Source organism: Mytilus californianus, unplaced genomic scaffold (genome assembly GCF_021869535.1).
Source record: "Mytilus californianus isolate M0D057914Y unplaced genomic scaffold, xbMytCali1.0.p SCAF_17, whole genome shotgun sequence".
In the NCBI taxonomy this organism is placed as follows: domain Eukaryota; kingdom Metazoa; phylum Mollusca; class Bivalvia; order Mytilida; family Mytilidae; genus Mytilus; species Mytilus californianus.
The window spans coordinates 10206219-10227706 of record NW_026262659.1 but is presented as its reverse complement, the minus strand read 5'-3'; the positions used below and the strand labels follow the sequence as shown (position 1 = coordinate 10227706).

The 21488-nt window shown below is 32.2% G+C and overlaps 2 protein-coding genes and 1 long non-coding RNA gene across 8 annotated transcripts in view; 1 reads left to right on the top strand and 2 right to left on the bottom strand.

The window, feature by feature from the left end:
• Positions 1–21488, bottom strand: part of LOC127726383 (uncharacterized) — a 164390-nt gene that overhangs the window by 101544 nt on the left and 41358 nt on the right. The window lies entirely within an intron of this gene.
• Positions 2646–21488, bottom strand: part of LOC127726384 (uncharacterized) — a 205871-nt gene continuing 187028 nt past the window's right edge. The window contains exons 4-6 of one of the 6 annotated variants that reach the window (XM_052233778.1): positions 16352–16394; positions 15757–16137; positions 2646–3055 (exon numbers count right to left, since the gene is read on the bottom strand). In XM_052233778.1, coding sequence (XP_052089738.1) covers positions 2646–3055; positions 15757–16137; positions 16352–16394 — 834 coding nt within the window. Of the gene's footprint in view, positions 3056–11454; positions 16138–16351; positions 16395–21488 lie in introns of those variants that run through there. The other 5 variants (XM_052233779.1, XM_052233775.1, XM_052233776.1 and 2 more) reach the window with 5 other exon arrangements.
• The window catches only part of LOC127726425 (uncharacterized), a 31423-nt gene continuing 28533 nt past the window's right edge, over positions 18599–21488 (top strand). The window contains exon 1 of the long non-coding RNA XR_007993537.1: positions 18599–19730. This is a non-coding gene — a long non-coding RNA (uncharacterized LOC127726425). The remainder of the gene's footprint in view (positions 19731–21488) is intronic.

Sequence of the window (21488 nt, the reverse complement as noted above, 5' to 3'; positions counted from 1 at the left end):
AGCTCCAGATACGCTGAGTATTTGCTTGATTACGCAATGAAACAAATTGAAAACCCAATCATTTGTCATTCAAGTGATAAAAGAACCCAATTACATGCCAAAACTGTGTTTTTAACCCTACTAGCCACTGTCCGAGTACTTAAATACCCTAAATGATTTATTGATAGATAATTTATTGCCCTTTGTTATTTAGGGAAATCTTCTTTCATTCTAAAAATAGAGCACCCAATCAAATTGCTGATGTGTGTCCTTGTTGGAATTCTTTAGTCAGTTATCTGTTTGTCAAGCTTTATATCCCTGGTAATCAGTTGGTTTTTCAAATACAGAACTGGCAAGAATGTTTAAATAAACCAGACAAATTAAATATAAAACCTGCTAATCAGAGTATATACCAAATAAAACGGCTATCATATATACTAATATACTCGAATGAAATTCATTTAAGATAGCCGTGGATGACCATCTTGATTTTTGACATCAATAATAATTTGTCTCAATTCAATAACTTGATGATGAAAAAACTCAATAGATTCAGGAATGTTGTGTAAAGCCCAAAAATTTACAGGAGCTTGGTCGTGAAAAATCAAGTTCGATCTTTGTTTGAGGACGGAAATGGTATTGCTGATGCAAACGAAAAACTATTTATCTAAAGGTGGGTAAAAACTCCAATTTGTAAATTCTTATCCGTCCGGTCCTTGCTGAAGCAGTATGAACCATAATAAGGTTACTTCTTGGACCTTCATTAAGCAGTATCTAACAATTTAAGTATAAATGTGATCCCCATTTCTTGTGGACACTACAATTCTACTGCCAAAAATGTTGCTTCTTAATTTCCTATTTGTTTCTGTTAAAAATATAGTAACTTAAAAAAAAATATCAACAGAGTAACTCCAAGAAAACTACCGCTAAAACAATACTAAATTATTAAAACTGAATTACATCTGTCAAAATTAACTAATTAAGCTTCAAAGGTTTTGCTAATCCTAATCCTATCTTATTTTTGGGAAATATTTTTACAAATTCAAATGTGACGTCACTTTGTGTGTTTTTTAGAATTTCAAATGTGACGTCACTTTGTGCGTTGAGGCTTTGGCTAACTCGGCTGTGTATTTTTATGTGTTGGATTAAGTTGTTTTATGTAATGTATCCTTTTTTTTTCTGTAGTTAGTCCCCACTTCGGTTTTATCATGTATATCTATTATATAGTCATTTTATAAAATTTACTGCAAAATTATAAATTATTCTAAATAATAAGGATGTTCTTGTCCCAGGCAGAAAACCCTGGCCGTGTTAGGCGCAACTTTTTGGAAGTTTTGGTCCTCGGTGCTCTTCAGCTTTGTACTTGTTTTGGCTTTCAAACTTTTTTCATCTGAGCGTCACTGGTTGGTCTTGTGTGGACAAGACGCACGTCTGGCGTATTGAATTTTAAGCCTAGTACCTGTTGTTAGCTATTATTCGTGTGTTTCTTTGTCCTATATGTTCTCCCATTTATTTGTATTGTGGTCCTGTCATGTGATATTGTCGTTTTGGTGTTGTGTTTGACGTTGCCATAAAAGCGGGAGGTTTGGCATGCCACAAAACCAGGTTCAACCCACCATTTTTTTCTTAAAATGTTCTGTACCAAGTCAGGAAAATGGCCATTGTTATATTATAGTTCGTTTCTGTGTGTGTTACATTTTAATGTTGTGTTTTTGTTGTGTCGTTGTTCTCCTCTTATATTTGATGCGTTTCCGTCAGTTTTAGTTTGTGGCCCGGATTTGTTTTTATCTCTATCGATTTATGAGTTTTTGAACAGCGGTATACTACTGTTGCCTTTATTTGCTACAATTTCCTTAATTGAAATAAAGTAAGCAAATATGATCAAAAGATCAAATTCAAAGGAAATTAGCTACTAAGGTCCACCTTCACAAATTTCTTACTTTTCAAACTAATATAACTGTTTTACCATTACAAGTTCTTTTTGAAACATTCAGAGGTTTAGCTAGCAAAAACCAGGTTTAATCCACAATTTTTCTACATAAGGAAATAGAATGTAAGTAAACACGATGTCTTTCCAAATTGAGAATTATATGTCCAAAGTGAAATATTTGGGTCAGCAAACCTCAAATATGGGAAAAAAGTTCTGAAATTTTGTTCACCGAACAAAGTGGTTTAAAAACACAATTTTTCTGGACAAAAATATAATCAGTTTGTAAATCCTTATTGAAACTCAAAGAACTGTCATGTTTATATCAAACTATTACATAAAGCACAAAATCTCCTTTTAAATATTTCTGTTCTCTTTTTATTTTAATGCAAGGGGATAACATAAAGCAGTAGTTTGTGTACAATCAGTAAATAATACTCAATACATTTTTCAAGACACATATTTTATTTTCTAATGGAATGTATTTAAGGCCATATAGAACCATATTTTCAATAATCGTACAAGAATCTTGTCTGACTTACAAAATCTAACCTAGTGTAAACAAAATTTCAAAGGATAAGATTACAGTATTTAGATAAAACTTGCTTTTGTTTTTTTGTGTTGTTTGGTTGCTGTCTTATTCTAATATAATATATCCCACATTTCCTCTTATTTATAACATATTTATAGTATTTATGATAATTATATCAAGAAACACTAAATGTACTGTGAACTGATTTTACTTCACATGAAAGATGTTTATGTATGGAACAGAATAACAGGTAACCAGTTTTCTCTGTTTGCAATTGTAATACAAACTACCACTAAAGAGTATTGATTTTAGTCCTTTAGTCTTCACAGTCTTATACTTTGTACCATCAGATGACACATGTTTTACTGGTCTATCATCACACATTACATACAGACTGCCATCTTGTAGTGTAGTCATACTCTCAGGTGGTGATGGTAATGTTAGAGTGTTATGGCTGTCATCAGTATAACTGTACCAGTACAGCTTGTTGTTGTAGGTATCACAGTAGAATATTTTTTCACCAGAACCATGTAACCTATGAGGACGACACTCAGTCTGTATTGTCTGTACCATCTTTCCTGTCTGATGATCTATGATCAGTAGTCTGTTGTAACCACCTACTACTAACTTGTTCTTTATAGTTGTAATGTCAATCATCCAAAACCACATGTCAGGTACTTGTATTGATTCAAGTTTGAGTTTATTGTTTATGTGATACATCTCTATACACTCATTCATCCTCAGTGTTTGAGATACACATGATTGTTTAAAAACATTTATCAGTCAAAGTGAAAATAAGAATTCATAAGAAATAAAAATAATATATTGAGCTTCCATTTGTTGCAATGACATCATATCAAAACATGTAGTTCAGTCTGTTGAAATTATTTCTAAAATCAGTCAGAGTCTAATGCTACATGTTTGTTATAAAAAAATAAAAGTTAAAAATCTCATTGCATCATAAATTTGATAAACATTATACAATATCCCTTAATTATGATACTCCGTTCACTTAAGGACATTTTTTATTTTATTTTTCTGTAGACTTTGAGCTTTGTGTTTTAATTACCGTGTATTGTCAAGCTTGGTTACTCATAATTTTTTCTCAGTCACTGAATGTAGGATGTTGTTACAAACTGAAGCAGCTGACCCTGTTTGTTTAGCTTCAAATTCTAATGGCGCCAAAACCACGTGACACATTGAATCGTGATGTCCAATCGAAATGCTCTATTGTCATTTAGGGGATTTTTTAGTCTAAGGCAATTACATTATGTGTTTGTATGATATGGCTTTGAAATTGTTTGCAATGAATTGGATGTTTATTTCACAGGAAACCTCATTTTTCAAATGAAATTTGACATCAATGGAATTTTTTTTTTTGAATTTTCACTTATGGTCAGAATATTAATCTGTGTATATTGAACCAATTTCTTTTATTAAATATATAAAGTACTGAGATTTGAAAGCATATTGATATACCAGTATAAAACAAAATTCTCCCCATAAAAAATATATATGAAACATATGAACTATAGAAATAAATTAGCATCTATAATAATCAACACTTTCTTAGACTTACCATAGGTACTTCTACTTTAAGCTCCTTCATCTTCTTAATAATAAATGTTAATAAAATAATACTCATAAAAAGAGAACATGGTGCAGAAATATCAAGAAGTGTAACCCATTACATCAGCTGTAGGTACTCCACAAGAAAATTATTTTATTAGTATATGTAGCAGGTTCAGTTCTGTTGTGGATTCAAATGAAAGGTGCATTGAAGAGCTAATGATAAGGTACATGTATGAATGATAATACTACACACTTAACATATCTTTTTTTTTTATCATTAGTTTAAAGAAACAGATGATTAGTTATATATCAAGAAAAATTCGACTATACATACTATTCATTTAGAAGTATATAGGTATACAAAAATTTTAAATGTTTCAAATCAAATATATAAATTTCTGAAAATGAATAAAAGTATCCTATAAACAAATTAAAAGAGTAAAATCTATCAAATTAAACAAGTTGTGTGACTTTCTGCCATTACATGAAATATTTATTAACAAATATGATATTTGGAGCTAAACAAGGGAGATAACACTACATCTACATACTTATTCATTTCTTGATATCACTCTAATTGGGTCAACTCAACTTGGTTTATATTAATTAAATTTAAATAAAAAAAGACAGACAGGATGTGTATAAAACCGTTTTTTTTTTCAATTAATATACTAAAAAATATTAAATTGGTTTTTTAACCTACTCCTGAACAAAAATATAGCATGTACATGTGCACTGAAAAATTGTGTTCGTCGTTTGTTTCCCAAAGATTTTCTTTCAATTTGGATGCTTTTTCGCGGGAACATCGCTTAAAGACGTAAGGTGCTTGTCATTTTGAAATTCTTAAAATTACGATTTGCTTTGCCTGTTTTGTCTGCCATTAAGATTGATGACGCTTAATGGAATGTAAACAAATCAATGGAGGCCGGAAGAGGTTTTTTTTGAAGTTCTGAAATGTTTTTAGGCACTAGGAAGTCAGGTTTGAAATGGCCATTAGAAAATCTGCATTTTTGTACAATATTTAAGAATAATAATGAACACATATCTTTAGAAATATCATTTTATTTAGAAGTGTAGAAAAAATGTATTCTGCACTAATTTTATACGCTGGTTTTAGCGTAGTGACGTCAATGCGGAGTTTTCCCGTGTGATAAGTAGAATAACAAAATCCGAACGAACCGACATTATGACCGATTATAGACTACGGTAGGATATAGCAAAATCAATCACATATGGCTTCAAAAATCAAAATTGTTTAAATTAAATTTGCTTTTGAAATAATAGCCAGTTCTTTGAATTGCATATATATGTAAACAAAGTAGTTTTTATCGTGGCTTCCAATAACCTAGAGCCGGCCAAAAAGCATATTTCTATTTTTCAGCGCCAGCTACAAATTCACTCTATTTCTATAGAAATATGCTATTTTGCCATTCTCAAGTGAATCTAATCAGTTCCAGGTATATTTGCTTCCATAAAGTTGAACATGTTGAGATATAAAATATTGACTTATATAACAATTAATTTGAATCAACAGTATTCTGAGCTTCTTGTATAAAGTTTAATCTGTTTTGGTGGAGACATGTGTAAGAATATTATTATTTGGAAGAGAAACAAATTTTGAATGCAACAACGGCACAAAGTAGGTCTGCTTTCATTATAATTCAAGTTATCCTTTTATGTATCTTCTTCCCATCACAGCTATCAGCTCTTTGATTTTGTCTGGGTTAATGACATGTCTATGGTAGTCTTCGTTAGATCTTTAGGTATAGACACATCTTAATTGAAAACTCTAGATATCTCTAATTTTTATGCAATTTTCACATTTCCTGACCGGTTTGAGAAAAATATTTCTAATATCTAGTGAAAAATTTGTTCTCAGCAAATGGTTGGATAATCAAAGTTTGTGACAGATAGGAACTACTTTTTCAAGGTTAATAAGAACTGTGGACCTTTGTTACGTGTAAACAAAGTATTGCGATTGCCAAGACTTGGACTTAAATTTCCATAATTTAATTATTTCAATTGAAAAAAACCTGATAATCCACCGCTAACAATGTAAGAATTTGTATGTCTCAACAAGTTTTATAGTGTATTAAGTGTTGCTGTCTCATTTTATAGAACATATTCCCCATATGTACCTTTTATCTCATAACAATATATTTGGTTATAAAAATGGAAGAACCCAGAAAAAAAAACCCCAATTGAATCATGTTTCCTTTATACCTCCAACATGTCCAACAATGTATGATTGGAAATTAGTCTGAAGTAAATGTAATTTTCCTTATTGTATTTTAGAGATAATATTTTATCAACAAGAGGAAAGATGGCACACAGAAGCTTACTGAAACAGAAAGTGGTTGAAAAGATTGGAAATATCAGTGAACAAAAGGACAATTTGTTTACAATTGTCCAGAACTTTGTTGTGGAGGTAATTAAATATTTATAATTTATAATGACATTATACATGTTGTCTCAGTAACTATCAGCCATTTGCTGACTCAAGATTTTATTGTTTTAATTTCCCTTGTATAATCATGATGATAGAATTGCAGTTTCTACCATCTTTTCCTTGGATTAGGGGAAAACTGGTTTCAGTGCGTCTGTCTGGCTGTCCATCTTTCTATCTGTTAGTGAGACATTTCTTTCACTTTTTTTACTACAGAGTTTATTTTAAGGATATCATGTACAGTTTGGGACCAAATTGGTACTTAATAAGTTGAATGTGATTCATTTTAAGACATCGATTGCTGAGTTATGACTGATGATTTAAGATAACATGATCTTGGACAGAATTCAGAATTTAATGCATATACTGTAAAACAATAAATGTGTAAATGACTTGCAGAACGTATAAAACACCATTTTTATCATCTACCTCAAATTTTCGTTTTTAATTATAATTTTAAAGAACCTAATTTATTTGAGATAAAACAACTACTAAATTACCTTGTGCACAATGATTTTAAAGGGGATTTCCCATACTTTGTAAAAATGTACAAATAACTTGCAGCAAAGTTTCTTAACAGTAAAATCATAACGCATGAACTAACTTGTCCCAAATGCACAATTGTGATTTTGCAAACACCCCAAAGCAAGATATTGAAATCTCCGGTAAGCAGGATAATTCAGTGAAAAGTGAAAATTAGACAAAATCATGAATATTTTACTCGTAAATGCTGGACATAGGAAGTGCATTATGTGGTTATCTATTTACTGGCAAAAAATATTTTGGTCAAGGCATGTGCTTCATGTTAACTTGGACATGACGTTTCAGAAATTAACGCACAGGTACTTGTGGACAGGATACCCATTGGGCCAAATCAGTCCCAAAATATATCATCTCCTTTGCCAAAATAATTTCTAGCCAACTTGGTAATTTTACTGTACATTAAATACCTGTATAGATCTAGGACGAGCTATATAGTCTTTCTCTGGGTGTTTGCATCATATTGTCATGAATTCGTGCAATTTTGTCATGTACTCTCATTTAATGGCTGTATAACTCATGAACAGGTTTATAATAACAATGCCTTTCTGTAAATCATAGATTAAGATGTAACTTTGGCTGTTTAACCCATAAAAATTGTAATGTTTTCTTGAAGTACACAGATTCAACATTTGATTTTGCAAAGTAGGAACAGTTTGAAATTTACACTGAAATTTTTTTTTGACAGCCATTTTTATTATGGCCAATCATTTAAAAAAATATTTTCATATACTTTCTATTTTACTTACCAGGCCAACAAACAATGCAACAAGATTTTAGTTGAGAAAGATGACACATTTCTGTTAGAATCATACATGGAACTGATGAAGATACTAGACCAATGTTTGAACTCCTGTGTCATGTTAACAGCTGTGGCTGACACTCTACAAGGTAAGGTTCTGTTGGAACTGATGACAATACTGGACCAATGTTTTAACTCCTGTGTCATGTTAACTGCAGTTGCTGATACATTACAAGGTAAGGTTCTGTTGGAACTGATGAAGAAACTGGACCAATGTTTGAACTCCTGTGTCATGTTTACAGCAGTGACTGATACATTACAAGGTAAGGTTCTGTAGGAACTGATGAAAATACTGGACCAATATTTGTACTCCTGTGTCATGTTAACAGCAGTGGCCGATACATTACATGGTAAGGTTCTGTTGGAATTGATGAAGATACTAGACCAATATTTGAACTCCTGTGTCATGTTAACAGCAGTGACTGATACATTACAAGGTAAGGTTCTGTTGGAACTGATGAAGATACTAGACCAATATTTGAACTCCTGTGTCATGTTAACAGCAGTGACTGATACATTACAAGGTAAGGTTCTGTTGGAACTGATGAAGATACTGGACCAATGTTTGAACTCCTGTGTCATGTTAACAGCAGTGACTGATACATTACAAGGTAAGGTTCTGTTGGAACTGATGAAGATACTGGACCAATGTTTGAACTCCTGTGTCATGTTAACAACAGTGACTGATATATTACAAGGTAAGGTTCTGTTGGAACTGATGAAGATACTAGACCAATGTTTGAACTCCTGTGTCATGTTAACAACAGTGACTGATACATTACAAGGTAAGGTTCTGTTGGAACTGATGAAGATACTAGACCAATATTTGAACTCCTGTGTCATGTTAACAGCAGTGACTGATACATTACAAGGTAAGGTTCTGTTGGAACTGATGAAGATACTGGACCAATGTTTGAACTCCTGTGTCATGTTAACAGCAGTGACTGATACATTACAAGGTAAGGTTCTGTTGGAACTGATGAAGATACTGGACCAATGTTTGAACTCCTGTGTCATGTGAACAACAGTGACTGATACATTACAAGGTAAGGTTCTGTTGGAACTGATGAAGATACTAGACCAATGTTTGAACTCCTGTGTCATGTTAACAGCAGTGACTGATACATTACAAGGTAAGGTTCTGTTGGAACTGATGAAGATACTGGACCAATGTTTGAACTCCTGTGTCATGTTAACAACAGTGACTGATACATTACAAGGTAAGGTTCTGTTGGAACTGATGAAGATACTAGACCAATGTTTGAACTCCTGTGTCATGTTAACAACAGTGACTGATACATTACAAGGTAAGGTTCTGTTGGAACTGATGAAGATACTAGACCAATATTTGAACTCCTGTGTCATGTTAACAGCAGTGACTGATACATTACAAGGTAAGGTTCTGTTGGAACTGATGAAGATACTGGACCAATGTTTGAACTCCTGTGTCATGTTAACAACAGTGACTGATACATTACAATGTAAGGTTCTGTTGGAACTGATGAAGATACTAGACCAATGTTTGAACTCCTGTGTCATGTTAACAACAGTGACTGATACATTACAAGGTAAGGTTCTGTTGGAATTGATGAAGATACTAGACCAATATTTGAACTCCTGTGTCATGTTAACAGCAGTGACTGATACATTACAAGGTAAGGTTCTGTTGGAACTGATGAAGATACTGGACCAATGTTTGAACTCCTGTGTCATGTTAACAACAGTGACTGATACATTACAAGGTAAGGTTCTGTTGGAACTGATGAAGATACTGGACCAATATTTGTACTCCTGTGTCATGTTTACAGTCCTTGCAGATACATTATAAGGTAATCTATGCACATAACTCTGAGGCATCCTCCAAAAAGATTTTTTTGGTCATTTGTTTTCGACAATATACTTTACCCTGTTGGAATTCATGGACTTGGACCACATTGACACCATGTGAGAGGAATTCTTCTAAGATATTTTGATAGAAAGCTTTAAACATGTTGGATTGTTTGTCAATATGTATTCTTTTATACCATATTATATCCCTCTTTTGACAATTTTTGTCAAGCCTGTGACAAAACTTGCAGTTTGACAATTTTGTATAATTAAATATCAATATTTAGAGTGAATTAAATAGCGAATCCATGTGCAATTGAATTATTTTTAGAAAGATACTAATTCAGGCTGGTACCATTAAAACGTTTAAACCCGCTGCATTTGTTTGCACCTGTCCTAAGTCAGGAATCTGATGTTCAGTAGTTGTCGTTTGTTGATGTGGTTCATAAGTGTTTCTCGTTTCTCGTTTTTTATATAGATTAGACCGTTGGTTTTCCCGTTTGAATGGTTTTACACTAGTAATTTTTGGGGCCCTTTATAGCTTACTGTTCGGTGTAAGCCAAGGCTCCGTGTTGAAGACCGTACTTTGACCTATAATGGTTTACTTTTATAAATTTTGACTTGGATGGAGAGTTGTCTCATTGGCACTCATACCACATCTTCTTATATCTATTTTATAATTTTCTCGTTTGAATTATTTACATTTATTATTTCTGGGCCTTTTATAGCTTACTATGGGGTATGAGTTTTTCTCATTGTTAAAGGCCATTTAGTAACACATTGTTGGAATAACTTCTACATCATTTTGGTCTATAGTGGAGAATTGTTCTCATTGGCAATCATGCCATATCTTCTGGATTTTATGATATCAGTGGGAACAATGACCATCTTTTTCAGGAAACTTTCGAGCTCTTTGATTATTTTTTTGCAAGAAACTAAAAGAGATATATATACTTCTTACATTGAATCAATTTTATGTAAAAATGCCAGATGAGGAATACAAACCCCATGGAGGATCTTGTTTTAAAAATAGTCAATTGCATTTTTGGTAAATGCCTATTTCCTGACCATACAGTATTATTGAACATATCAATAAACAAACTATATATACATATATATGTTATTAACTGAATATGGAGTATTAAGATTCATCAATGCAGTCTTCCATTAACCCACTCATTGTGAGATCAAGGAAGTCGAATATTTTGATAATTTTTCAGTGTCACAAAAAAAAAAACTGTTGCATCATGAACCACCTTCTAGCATGTCTAGTGCACCATAGATTTTGTTTACATTTTAAGGGAGGGGTCATGCTCTGCCAATTCATGTCATAAATTTTAAAATGTATTAAAATAGTAGGATCCCCAAACCACGAACTAAAAAATATTGTAGAAACCGAGGAGTGATCTCCATTGGTAAGAAAGATTTTCACAGTTTTTCCTTTAGTCTTAAATCAATGAGTTGTTTTCTTTTTGTTAAAAATTGTTTCACATTTTGTCATATTGGGGCTTTTTGTGGCTGACTATATGGTATGGGTTTTGCTCATTGTTGAAGGCTGTTCAGACCTTATATACATTTGTACTTCAACCCATGTCATTTGGACTCTGTTGGATAGTTAACACGTTCACAATCATACCACATTTCCTTGTTTTATACTAATTACTTGGAAAAGTATCAACTCGGGACCAAAAGAACTTTGAAACATCCATTTAAAAGCCTAAGTCCTCATTGATCTACTGGATCTCAAATTTTAGCCAATCAGATTCTGATCATTATTCACAAAATGTACAGTTATGTATCCTAATGAAAAGAAATACCAAACAAGTTAATTAAGTTTCCATATTTTATTTTGACTTCTTTATTTCATAATACATGGTATCAATAATTCTTCAACACATTTATGTTTCAGTCCAACATTGTGTTCAAAATAAAATTGTTCAAAACTTTGACTTTTTCTAAATACATGAAATATTGAAAAACTTATTTGAAAAAATCAAAACAAGACATTTTATGCTTCTGTCTGGCATAAATAATATTAACCACTTTTAAATAATATTCTATTTCTTTTATAAACCTATGTTCATGTGGTCACAATAATCCAGAGAAACAACTATGTACAACTAATATATAAACCAAATCCTGACTGTATTCGGAATACTCAATACCTAATTACGGTACTGGTTGAGGAGAGATAACTCTCAATACATATGCTACTTAACCAAATGTCTTGACCATACCAAACTAATATATAACATCCCCTTAACAATTAAACAAACCCTGTTAGTCTTAAATGGTCAAGGCACTTTGGTCATATTACAAAAAAACAATAAAAAATCAAATAGTTAGATAAACAAGCAAATGAATATAGATCACAATATTTACAGATGATATACTTGTAAAAAATTAAAAATCGTCAACATGTGGTCGACATCGTGGTCATCTCCATATTGACGCCCACTGTTTAGGATTGTGCTTTAAATGTTTCAAGTTTCCAATATTTCAAATACAATCCAGAGTTATTGTACGATATGTGCTTACTTGAAACCAGATACTCCACCATTATTTGCTACTGTCTGGCATAAATAATATTAACTACTTTTAAATAATGAATTCTATTTCTTTCATAAACCTATGTACATGTGGTCACAATAATCTAGAGAAACAACTATGTACAACTAATATATAAACCAAATCTGGACTTTTTTCCAGAATACTCAATACCCAATAACGAGGAGAGATATGTCTCAATACATATGCTACTTAACCAAATTATACCAATTATTCCTTTATACCAAACTGTTATATATTAAAGAAATACCAAAATACAATGACAATAATAAAGCAATTAAGATTGTGATCCAATTTAAATATTATTTATCTCTTATGAAGTATAAAAATGAAACTGATGTTAAAGATTTGACAATTACTACATGAGTCCTGCTATATTTGAAAAGTATTAAGTTTATTTAGGGCTATATTTTATCCTGAATATTATGTCAATTGTGTTAAGATAAAAAAAAATCAGTTTTTCTAAAAAAGTGTCAAATTTACAACCCAAATTGGCTGTTGGGAGAAATTTTGGTGAAATTTCGCAAAAATTTCTGGATTTCAACTATAATTAGGCCTAGGAAACAGAGAGAGGCTTTGACAAACTAAATATTGAAGTCAGACATTATACATGTCATTGTAAATCTGTAGAGCTCCAGATATACTGTGTATTTGCTTGATTACGCAATAAAATATATAAAAAACCCAATCATTTGTCATTTAAGTGATAAAAAACCCCATTCATGCAAAGGAGAACCCAATTACATGTCAGAACGTCTTTTTCTACCCACTGTCCAAGTGCTAAATCAGTGTTTAATCAGTTATCTGTTGGTCAGATTTTGTATCCCTAGTAATCAGTTGGTCTTTCAAATACAGAACTGGTAAGAATGTTTCAAACCAGACAAATTAAATTAAAAAAACCCTGCTTATCAGTGTATATACCAAATTAAAGTCCTATCTTATATACTAGTATCCTCAATGAAATCCATTTAAGATAGCAGTGGATGACCGTCTTGATTTGTGACATTAATAATGATATGTCTCAATTCAATACTGTGGATTCATTTATTTTCGTGGGTTCCAATTTTCGTGGAGTAAGGAAAACTTGCATTTTCGTGGATATCTTATTTCGTTGCTTTGACTAAGTCTGCATACAACCCTATATGAAATTTGTCATTCTTTGAACATTTAATTTCGTGGTTTACCTTTACCCACCAAATCCATGAAAATTGGTATCCAACGAATTATAATGAATCAACAGTATCATGATGATGAAAAAACTCAATACTTTCAGGAGCTTAGTGGTGATCACCCAATTTGATCTTTGTCTGAGGGGGGAATTGCTATTGATGTTGCAAATAAAAAATAAAACTATTTCACTCAATTAGATTAATTATGGTGGGTAACTCCCCAATTTGTCAGGTCCTAAATGTCCGTCTGTCCGTCCGTCCGTATCAAATCGTGTCCGCTCTATATCTAGAGAACCGTTATGATTTCAAAGTTAATACTTGACATGTATATTAACCAACACCAGAGGGTGTGTCATAATGTATGTTCAACTTCCTAGGTCAAAGGTCAAGGTCAAAAACTTTAGTTTTAGTTGACAACCGGGACCCCATGTCCTATGGTAAAGATCGTGTCCGCTCTATATCTTGATATGTATATTAACCAACACCAGAGGGTGTATCATGTACAACTTCCTAGATCAAAGGTCAAGGTCAAAAACTTTGGTTTCATTTGACAACCCCATGTCCAATGATAAAGATACAAATTTTTTACCACACATTATTCACAGCGGGGCCCACAGAGATGGCTCCCATCTCAATGATATCTAGTTATTATTTGATAAAAAGTAGATCCTTCTAACTTTTTTAGGTTAAATGTGATTTCCACTTTGTGTGGACACCACATTTTTTAAACTGGCAAAAAATATTACTTTTTAATTTCCTATTTGTTTCCGGTAAAAATATAGAAACTTAAAAAAAATATTAACATATTAATTCAAAGAAAACTACTGTTGAAACAATAATAAATTATTAAAACTGAAGCAATTGCCTTCAAAATCTGTCAAAATTAACTAATCAAGTTTCAAAGGTTTTGCTACAATTTCCTAAATTAAACTAAAGCAAGCAACTATGATCAAAAGATCAAATTTATGGGAAACTAGCTCCTTAAAGTCCACTTACTAAAATTTCTCACTTTTCAAACTATCAAAACTGTTTTACTATTACATAATCTATTTTGAAAAAAAATCACAAATTTGTGATGATTGATTCAAATGCTGATAGCACAGGCTGAAGTTTTGATTTTCTGATTTCATTTAAATGAAAAACAAATACTGAAGAATTTTCAACAATGTATCAAAACTCAGCAAAATTATGTGAAAATATGCAAAAAACATGTACAGGGTGTATAAAAACATAATTTCCTTTCAAATTAAGAATTTTATGTCCAAGGTGAAATATTTGGGTCAGCAAACCTCAAATATATGGGAAAACGTTATGAATATTATTTGGTTGACACATATTAAATCATTTACAAAAATGGAGTTTGGATTGGTTCAATTCAACGATACATACAGGCCTTTATAAATTTGATAAATTGAATTTGAAATTATGCTGCATATATTATGACTCATATTTTTAAAATCAACAAAATGTTAAATAATTAACACCTTACATTCAGTACATTTTCAGAGTTTTTTTTAAGGCAAAGATATAATCAGTTTGTGAATCCTCATTGAAACTGTCCTGTTTATTTCAAACTATTACATATAGCTTAAAATCTCCATTTTAATATTTCCTTCAACTGTTCACTTTTTATTTAATGCAAAGGAATAACTTAAAGCAGTAGTATGTGTACAATGTAAATAATACTCAATACATTTTTCAAGACACATATTTTGTTTTCTAATAGAAAATATTTATTTTCAATAGTCATACATGTACAAGAATCTTGTCTGAAAACACTTGCAGAATCTAAACTAGTGAAATCAAAATTTCAAAGGATAAGATTACAGGATTTAAATGAAAATTTGCTTTTGGTTTCTTGTGTTGTTTGTTTGCTGTCTTATTCTTATAGAATATGTCCAAGATTTCCTCTTATTATTATTCATGAAATATTTATAGTTTTTATGCTAATTATATCAAGAAACACTTAATGTACTGTGAACTGATTTTACTGCTCATGAAAGATTTTTATGTTAGAAACAGAACGACAAGTAACCAGTTTTCTCTGTTTGCAATTGTAATACAAACTATAACACTTGTTTATTGATTTTAGTCCTTTATTCTTCACAGTTTTATACTGTTTACCATCAGATGACACATGTTGTAATGATCTATCCAAACACATCACATACAGACTACCATCTTGTAGTGTAGTCATCCTCCTGGGTGGTGATGGTAATGTTAGGGTGTGATGTCTGTCATCAGTATAACTGTACCAGTATAGCTTGTTTTTGTAATCACAGTAGAATATTCTGTCACCAGAACCATGTAACCTGTCAGGATCACAGTCAGTCTGTATTGTCTGTACCACCTCTCCTGTCTGATGATCTATGATATGTAGTCTGTTGTCACCACCTACAACTAACTTGTTGTTTATAGTTGTAATGTCTCTCCACCAACACAGTACTGATATTGATTTAAGTTTGAGTTTATTGTTTATGTCATACATCTCTATACACTCACTACCTAGCAGTGTAACAGCTACTGTAGAGTTGTTGACTGCTGTAACACTGTATGGTATACCCTGTACATCTACACTGTCTACCTGTGATCCATCTGTATTACAGATCAGTAGTCTGTGCTCTAAAGGTAAACACATCACCAGTCTACCATCATCCATCATCATCATATCTGATACAAATCCTACCAAGCCATCAACTACTAATGTCAGGTTTATCTCATGATGTAGTATAAAGATAGACTGTCCTAGTATGTAGGGCTTATTTGGTTGGTCAACTGAAACATTACAATATCAGTTTCAATAATAAGATGATTAATTATTAGCAAGTATATATATTGCAATTAGTGTATTAAAATTAAAAAAAAATGACAAATGAAATCTGAATATATTACATTTTAAAATAAATAAAACTTTATAATTAAATAATTTTGTTGGTTTAAAATGAAAATAGTGGAATAATTATTTTTTTTGTAAATTTGTGCCACATACCTTGTTTATTAGTTTGGTTTTTTATCAACTGTTGTAACACTTCCTATAAAAAATAAAAATTACATTGAAATGTAGAAGTATGAAAATTCTTACAGATTATTCTACAAATGTGCTTGGTTTTTTCAGTAGCAAAGTCTTCTAAAAACTTCTGTACATTTCTTATTGAATTGGTACAGTGTTGTAATATTTGATTGATGGATGTTGAATGTCCAGTGGATAAGTTTTTCTACACTATTCAGCATCCTTCAGTATGATTATATATTAATGGTACTAGAAAGAATGCTTCAAAACATATTTTTTCCATTATTGATTATTTTTCATTATTGTGTCTTGTTTTCCTGCCGAATGTTGTTTATTCTTGTCAAATCTAAGTCCAACTTAGTGCTTTTTTTTAACAGATATAGGGGAACTAAGTTATAACGGGGGGGGGGGGGGGGGGGGGGGGGGGGGCGGAATTCTTGATTTCCTGACGTCAGAATATATATTTGCATATTAATTTCCCAACTAGAAGGTAAACATGGCCTTGCAAAACTGACCAATCGACTCAATGAACTACAATGCATTGTGGGCTACTACGAGTTTACTACTTCTTAAAAACACTCGGAATTAGTGAGAAAACTGTAAACTTATATAGTGTCTGGGACTCTCATAAAAAAAAGTTTTGTTCAGCAAAATGTGTTTAATGTAAAATATATAACATAATCTTCAATTTGCATGCTCAGATTAAAAAAATATTGTTTACTGGCTTCACGATTCGACTTTCTTTTTTGCCTTGTAAAAGTAGTTGGACAGGTTTCGTCCATTGTTAGGCATTGAACATGTGCATTAATTTCACGTGAAACAGCGAAATTTCCAATGAAGTGACCACTGTCCAGTTTAAAATACCTATATCCAACAAATGAGAGAAATATAATAGGTTTATATCCAACGCTGCAATTTTCACAAAACATATCAAAGTTCACGTCCTTGTCGCACTTAAACATGGATAGCATCATAAATGATTTTATTGAGATTGGCAAATGTCAAGGTCCGTTAAAAATATTAAAAATTCCAATATCTACATTAGAAGAAATCGAACTTTGCAAAGATGAAAACAAAACGAAACTACAGCTGCTGGCAATGATTATTTAAAATATTGCTTCATTACCTTCAGAATAAAGGGAACTTGAAAGTTTGAAAAAGAAAATAAATGTGGAATGTGTCCATGGGACACAGATGATGCCCCCGCTAGCATATTATATAAAGATATAAAGGGACATAACTGAAGAACGGTAAAAGTGACGCTACCCAAATTTGCACTTGATCTGAGTTTTGTGGTAATAAGCATTGTGTATAAGTTTCATAACATTTGGTTGAGGCAAATTAAAGTCAGAGAACGGAAACAAAAATTCAGCAATTTTTATGTTTATAAAGGGGAATAACTCAAGAACAGTGGAAGTGACACCAACCAATTTCAAACCTGATCTGTATTAAGTGGTAATAAGCACTGTGTATAAGTTTCATAACATTTGGTTGAAGCAAACTAAAGTTAGAGAACGGAAACGAAAAATTCAGCAATTTTTATATTTATAAAGGGGCATAACTCAAGAACGGTAAAAGTGACGCCACCCAATTTCATACTTGATATGTATTATGTGGTAATAAGCATTGTGTATAAGTTTCATATCTTTGTTTGAGGCAAACTAAAGTTAAAGAACGGAAACAAAATATTCAGCAATTTTTATGTTTATAAAGGGGCATAACTAAAGAACGGTAAAAGTGACGCCACCCAATTTCGAACTTGATCTGTATTATGTGGTAATAAGCATTGTGTACAAGTTTCATAACATTTGGTTGAGGCAAACTAAAGTTAGAGAACGGAAACGAAAAACTCAGCAATTTTTATGTTTATAAAGGGGCATAACTCAAGAACCGTTATCGTGACAGCACCCAATTTCAAACTTGATCTGTGATCTGTGGTAATAAGCATTGTGTAAGTTTCATAACATTTGGTTGAGGCAAACTAAAGTTAGAGAACGGAAACCAACTTCGGATGTACGTACAGACGGACAAGGGTAAAACTTAATGCCCCCTCCGCTACGGCGGGGGCATAAAAAGTAAAAAAAACTGAAATATGCCAAAAAAAACAATATTTATAGATTTTGTTAACATTGTCAGACAAGAATTAAGAAATGTCTTGTGCAGTTTTGATTCAGTTTTGATGAAATATGATTTAGGTTTAATACATGTTCTGTACCTGTCAAATTCCAAATATAATAAAATGCTTCGCTGGGCGCAGCTTGATACGACCGCAGAGGTCGAACCCTGAACAGTTGGGGCAAGTATGGACACAACATTCAAGCTTGATACAGCTCTGAATTTGGATTGTGATTAAATATTTGACACAGCATAGGTTTCTGACACAGAAAGAATGTGGTCTAAGAACTTCAATTTTTTTAATTTACCTATTATGGTCCAATGTCCAAAATCAAAATACATGGTTAGATTCAGCATATCAAAGAACCCCATATATTCAATTTTTGTTGAAATCAAACAAAGTTTAATTTTGGACCCCAACTTGGACAAACTTGAAAACTGGTCCCATAATCAAAAATCTAAACACATGTTTAGATTCAGCATATCAAAGTACCCCAAGAATTCAATTTTTATTAAAATCAAACTAAGTTTAATTTTGGACCCTTTGGACCTTAATGTAGACCAATTTAAAAAACGGGACCCAAAATTAAAAATCTAAATACACGGTTAGATTTGGCATATCAAAGAACCCCAATAATTAAATTTTTGATGAAATCAAACAAAGTTTAATTTTGGACCCTTTTGACCTCAATATGAACCAATTTGATAGCGGGCCCACAAATAAAAAATCTAAATACATGGTAAGATTCAGCATATCAAAGAACCCCATATATTCAATTTTTGTTGAAATCAAACAAAGTTTAATTTTGGACCCCAATTTGGACCAACTTGAAAACTGGGCCAAAAATCTAAAATCTAAATACATGTTTAGATTCAGCATATCAAAGAACCCCATATATTCAATTTTTGTTGAAATCAAACAAAGTTTAATTTTGGACCCCAACTTGGACCAACTTGAAAACTGGGGCCATAATCAAAATTCTAAACACATGTTTAGATTCAGCATATCAAAGAACCCCAAGAATTCAATTTTTGTTAAAATCAAACTAAGTTTAATTTTGGACCCTTTGGACCCTTTGGACCTTAATGTAGACCAATTTAAAAACGGGACCCAAAATTAAAAATCTAAATACACGGTTAGATTTGGCATATCAAAGAACCCCAATAATTCAATTTTTGATGAAATCAAACAAAGTTTAATTTTGGACCCTTTTGACCTCAATATGAACCAATTTGATAGCGGGTCCACAAATAAAAAATCTAAATACATGGTTAGATTCAGCATATCAAAGAACCCCAAGAATTCAATTTTTGATGAAATCAAACAAAGTTTAATTTTTGACCCTTTTGACCTCAATGTGGACAAAGTTGATAACGGGGCCCAAAAATCAAAAATCTAAATACATGGTTAGATTCAGCATATCAAAGAACCCCATATATTCAATTTTTGTTGAAATCAAACAAAGTTTAATTTTGGACCCTGATTTGGACCAACTTGAAAACTGGGCCCATAATCAAAAATCTAAATACATGTTTAGATTCAGCATATCAAAGAACCCTAAGAATTCAATTTTTGTTAAAATCAAACTAAGTTTAATTTTGGACCCTTTGGACCTTAATGTAGACCAATTTGAAAACGGAACCAAAATTTAAGAATTTAAATACACGGTTAGATTCGGCATATCAAAGAACCCCTATAATTCAATTTTTGATGAAATCAAACAAAGTTTAATTTTGGACCCTTTGGACCTCAATGTGGACCAATTTAAAAACGGGGCCCAAAATCCAAAACCTAAATACATGGTTAGATTCAGCATATTAAAGAACCCCATGAAATCAAGAATAAAACCCCATTGAAATTGGTCAAGAAATAAGCAATTTATAGGAAGTATCTTCTTTTGCACAATCCTTTGCTATTAAATATTTCTTGCTATTGCGCAATACTGTACAATTGACAATTTCTTGCTATTGGATATTTCTTGCTATTGCGCAATACTGTGCAATTGAAGATTTCTTGCTATTGCGCAATACTGTGCAATTGAAGATTTCTTGCTATTGTGCAATTGAAAATTTCTTGCTATTGCACAATACTTATCATATAATAATTTACACATCCTGTTTGGTGTGTATCTCCTACCATATCATTATTATTTGATTTTAAATATAAATCAGAAATAACCAACTTAAAATGGAAATTTTTTAAAAGAAACAAAAAAGGAAAAAAAGAAAAAAAAGGAAAAAGAAAAAAATCCCCCCCCCCCCCCCCAATTTTTTGAACCCCCTTATGATTCATCACCCCCAAACTCAATCCCAGCCTTCCCTTTGTGGTATGGTACCTTGCAGTACAATTTCAGAGAGATCCATACACTTGAACACAAGTTATTGTCTGGAAACTAGAAAAATGTGTTTTTTGGCCCCTTTTTGGCCCCAAATTCCTAAACGTTTAAGGCAATTACCCCCAAACTCAAACCCAGCTTTCCCTTTGTGATATGGAACCTTGTAGTACAATTTCAGAAAGATCCATACACTTACACACAAGTTATTGTCATGAAACTAGAAAAATGCTTGTTTTTTGCTCCTTTTTTGGCCCCTAATTCCTAAAATTTTGAGGCAATTACACCCAAAATCAATCCCAGCATTCCGTTAGTGATATGGAACCTTGTGGTACAATGTCAGAGAGATCCATACACTAACACACAAGTTATGTCTGGAAGTTACAAAAATGCTTATTTTTGGCCCCTTTTGGCCCCTAATTCCTTTACTGTTGGTACCATAACCCCCAAAATCAATCCCTACCTTCCTTTTGTGGTATTGAACCTTGTGGTAAAATTTCATAAAGATCCATTCACTTAAACTAAAGTTAGAGTGCGAAAACCAATGTGTCTTCGGACGACGCAGGATGACGCCGGACGACAACGACGACGCCAACGTCATACCAATATACGACCACAAAAAATTTTTTGCGGTCGTATAAAAACCCATACCTTATAGTCGGCTATAC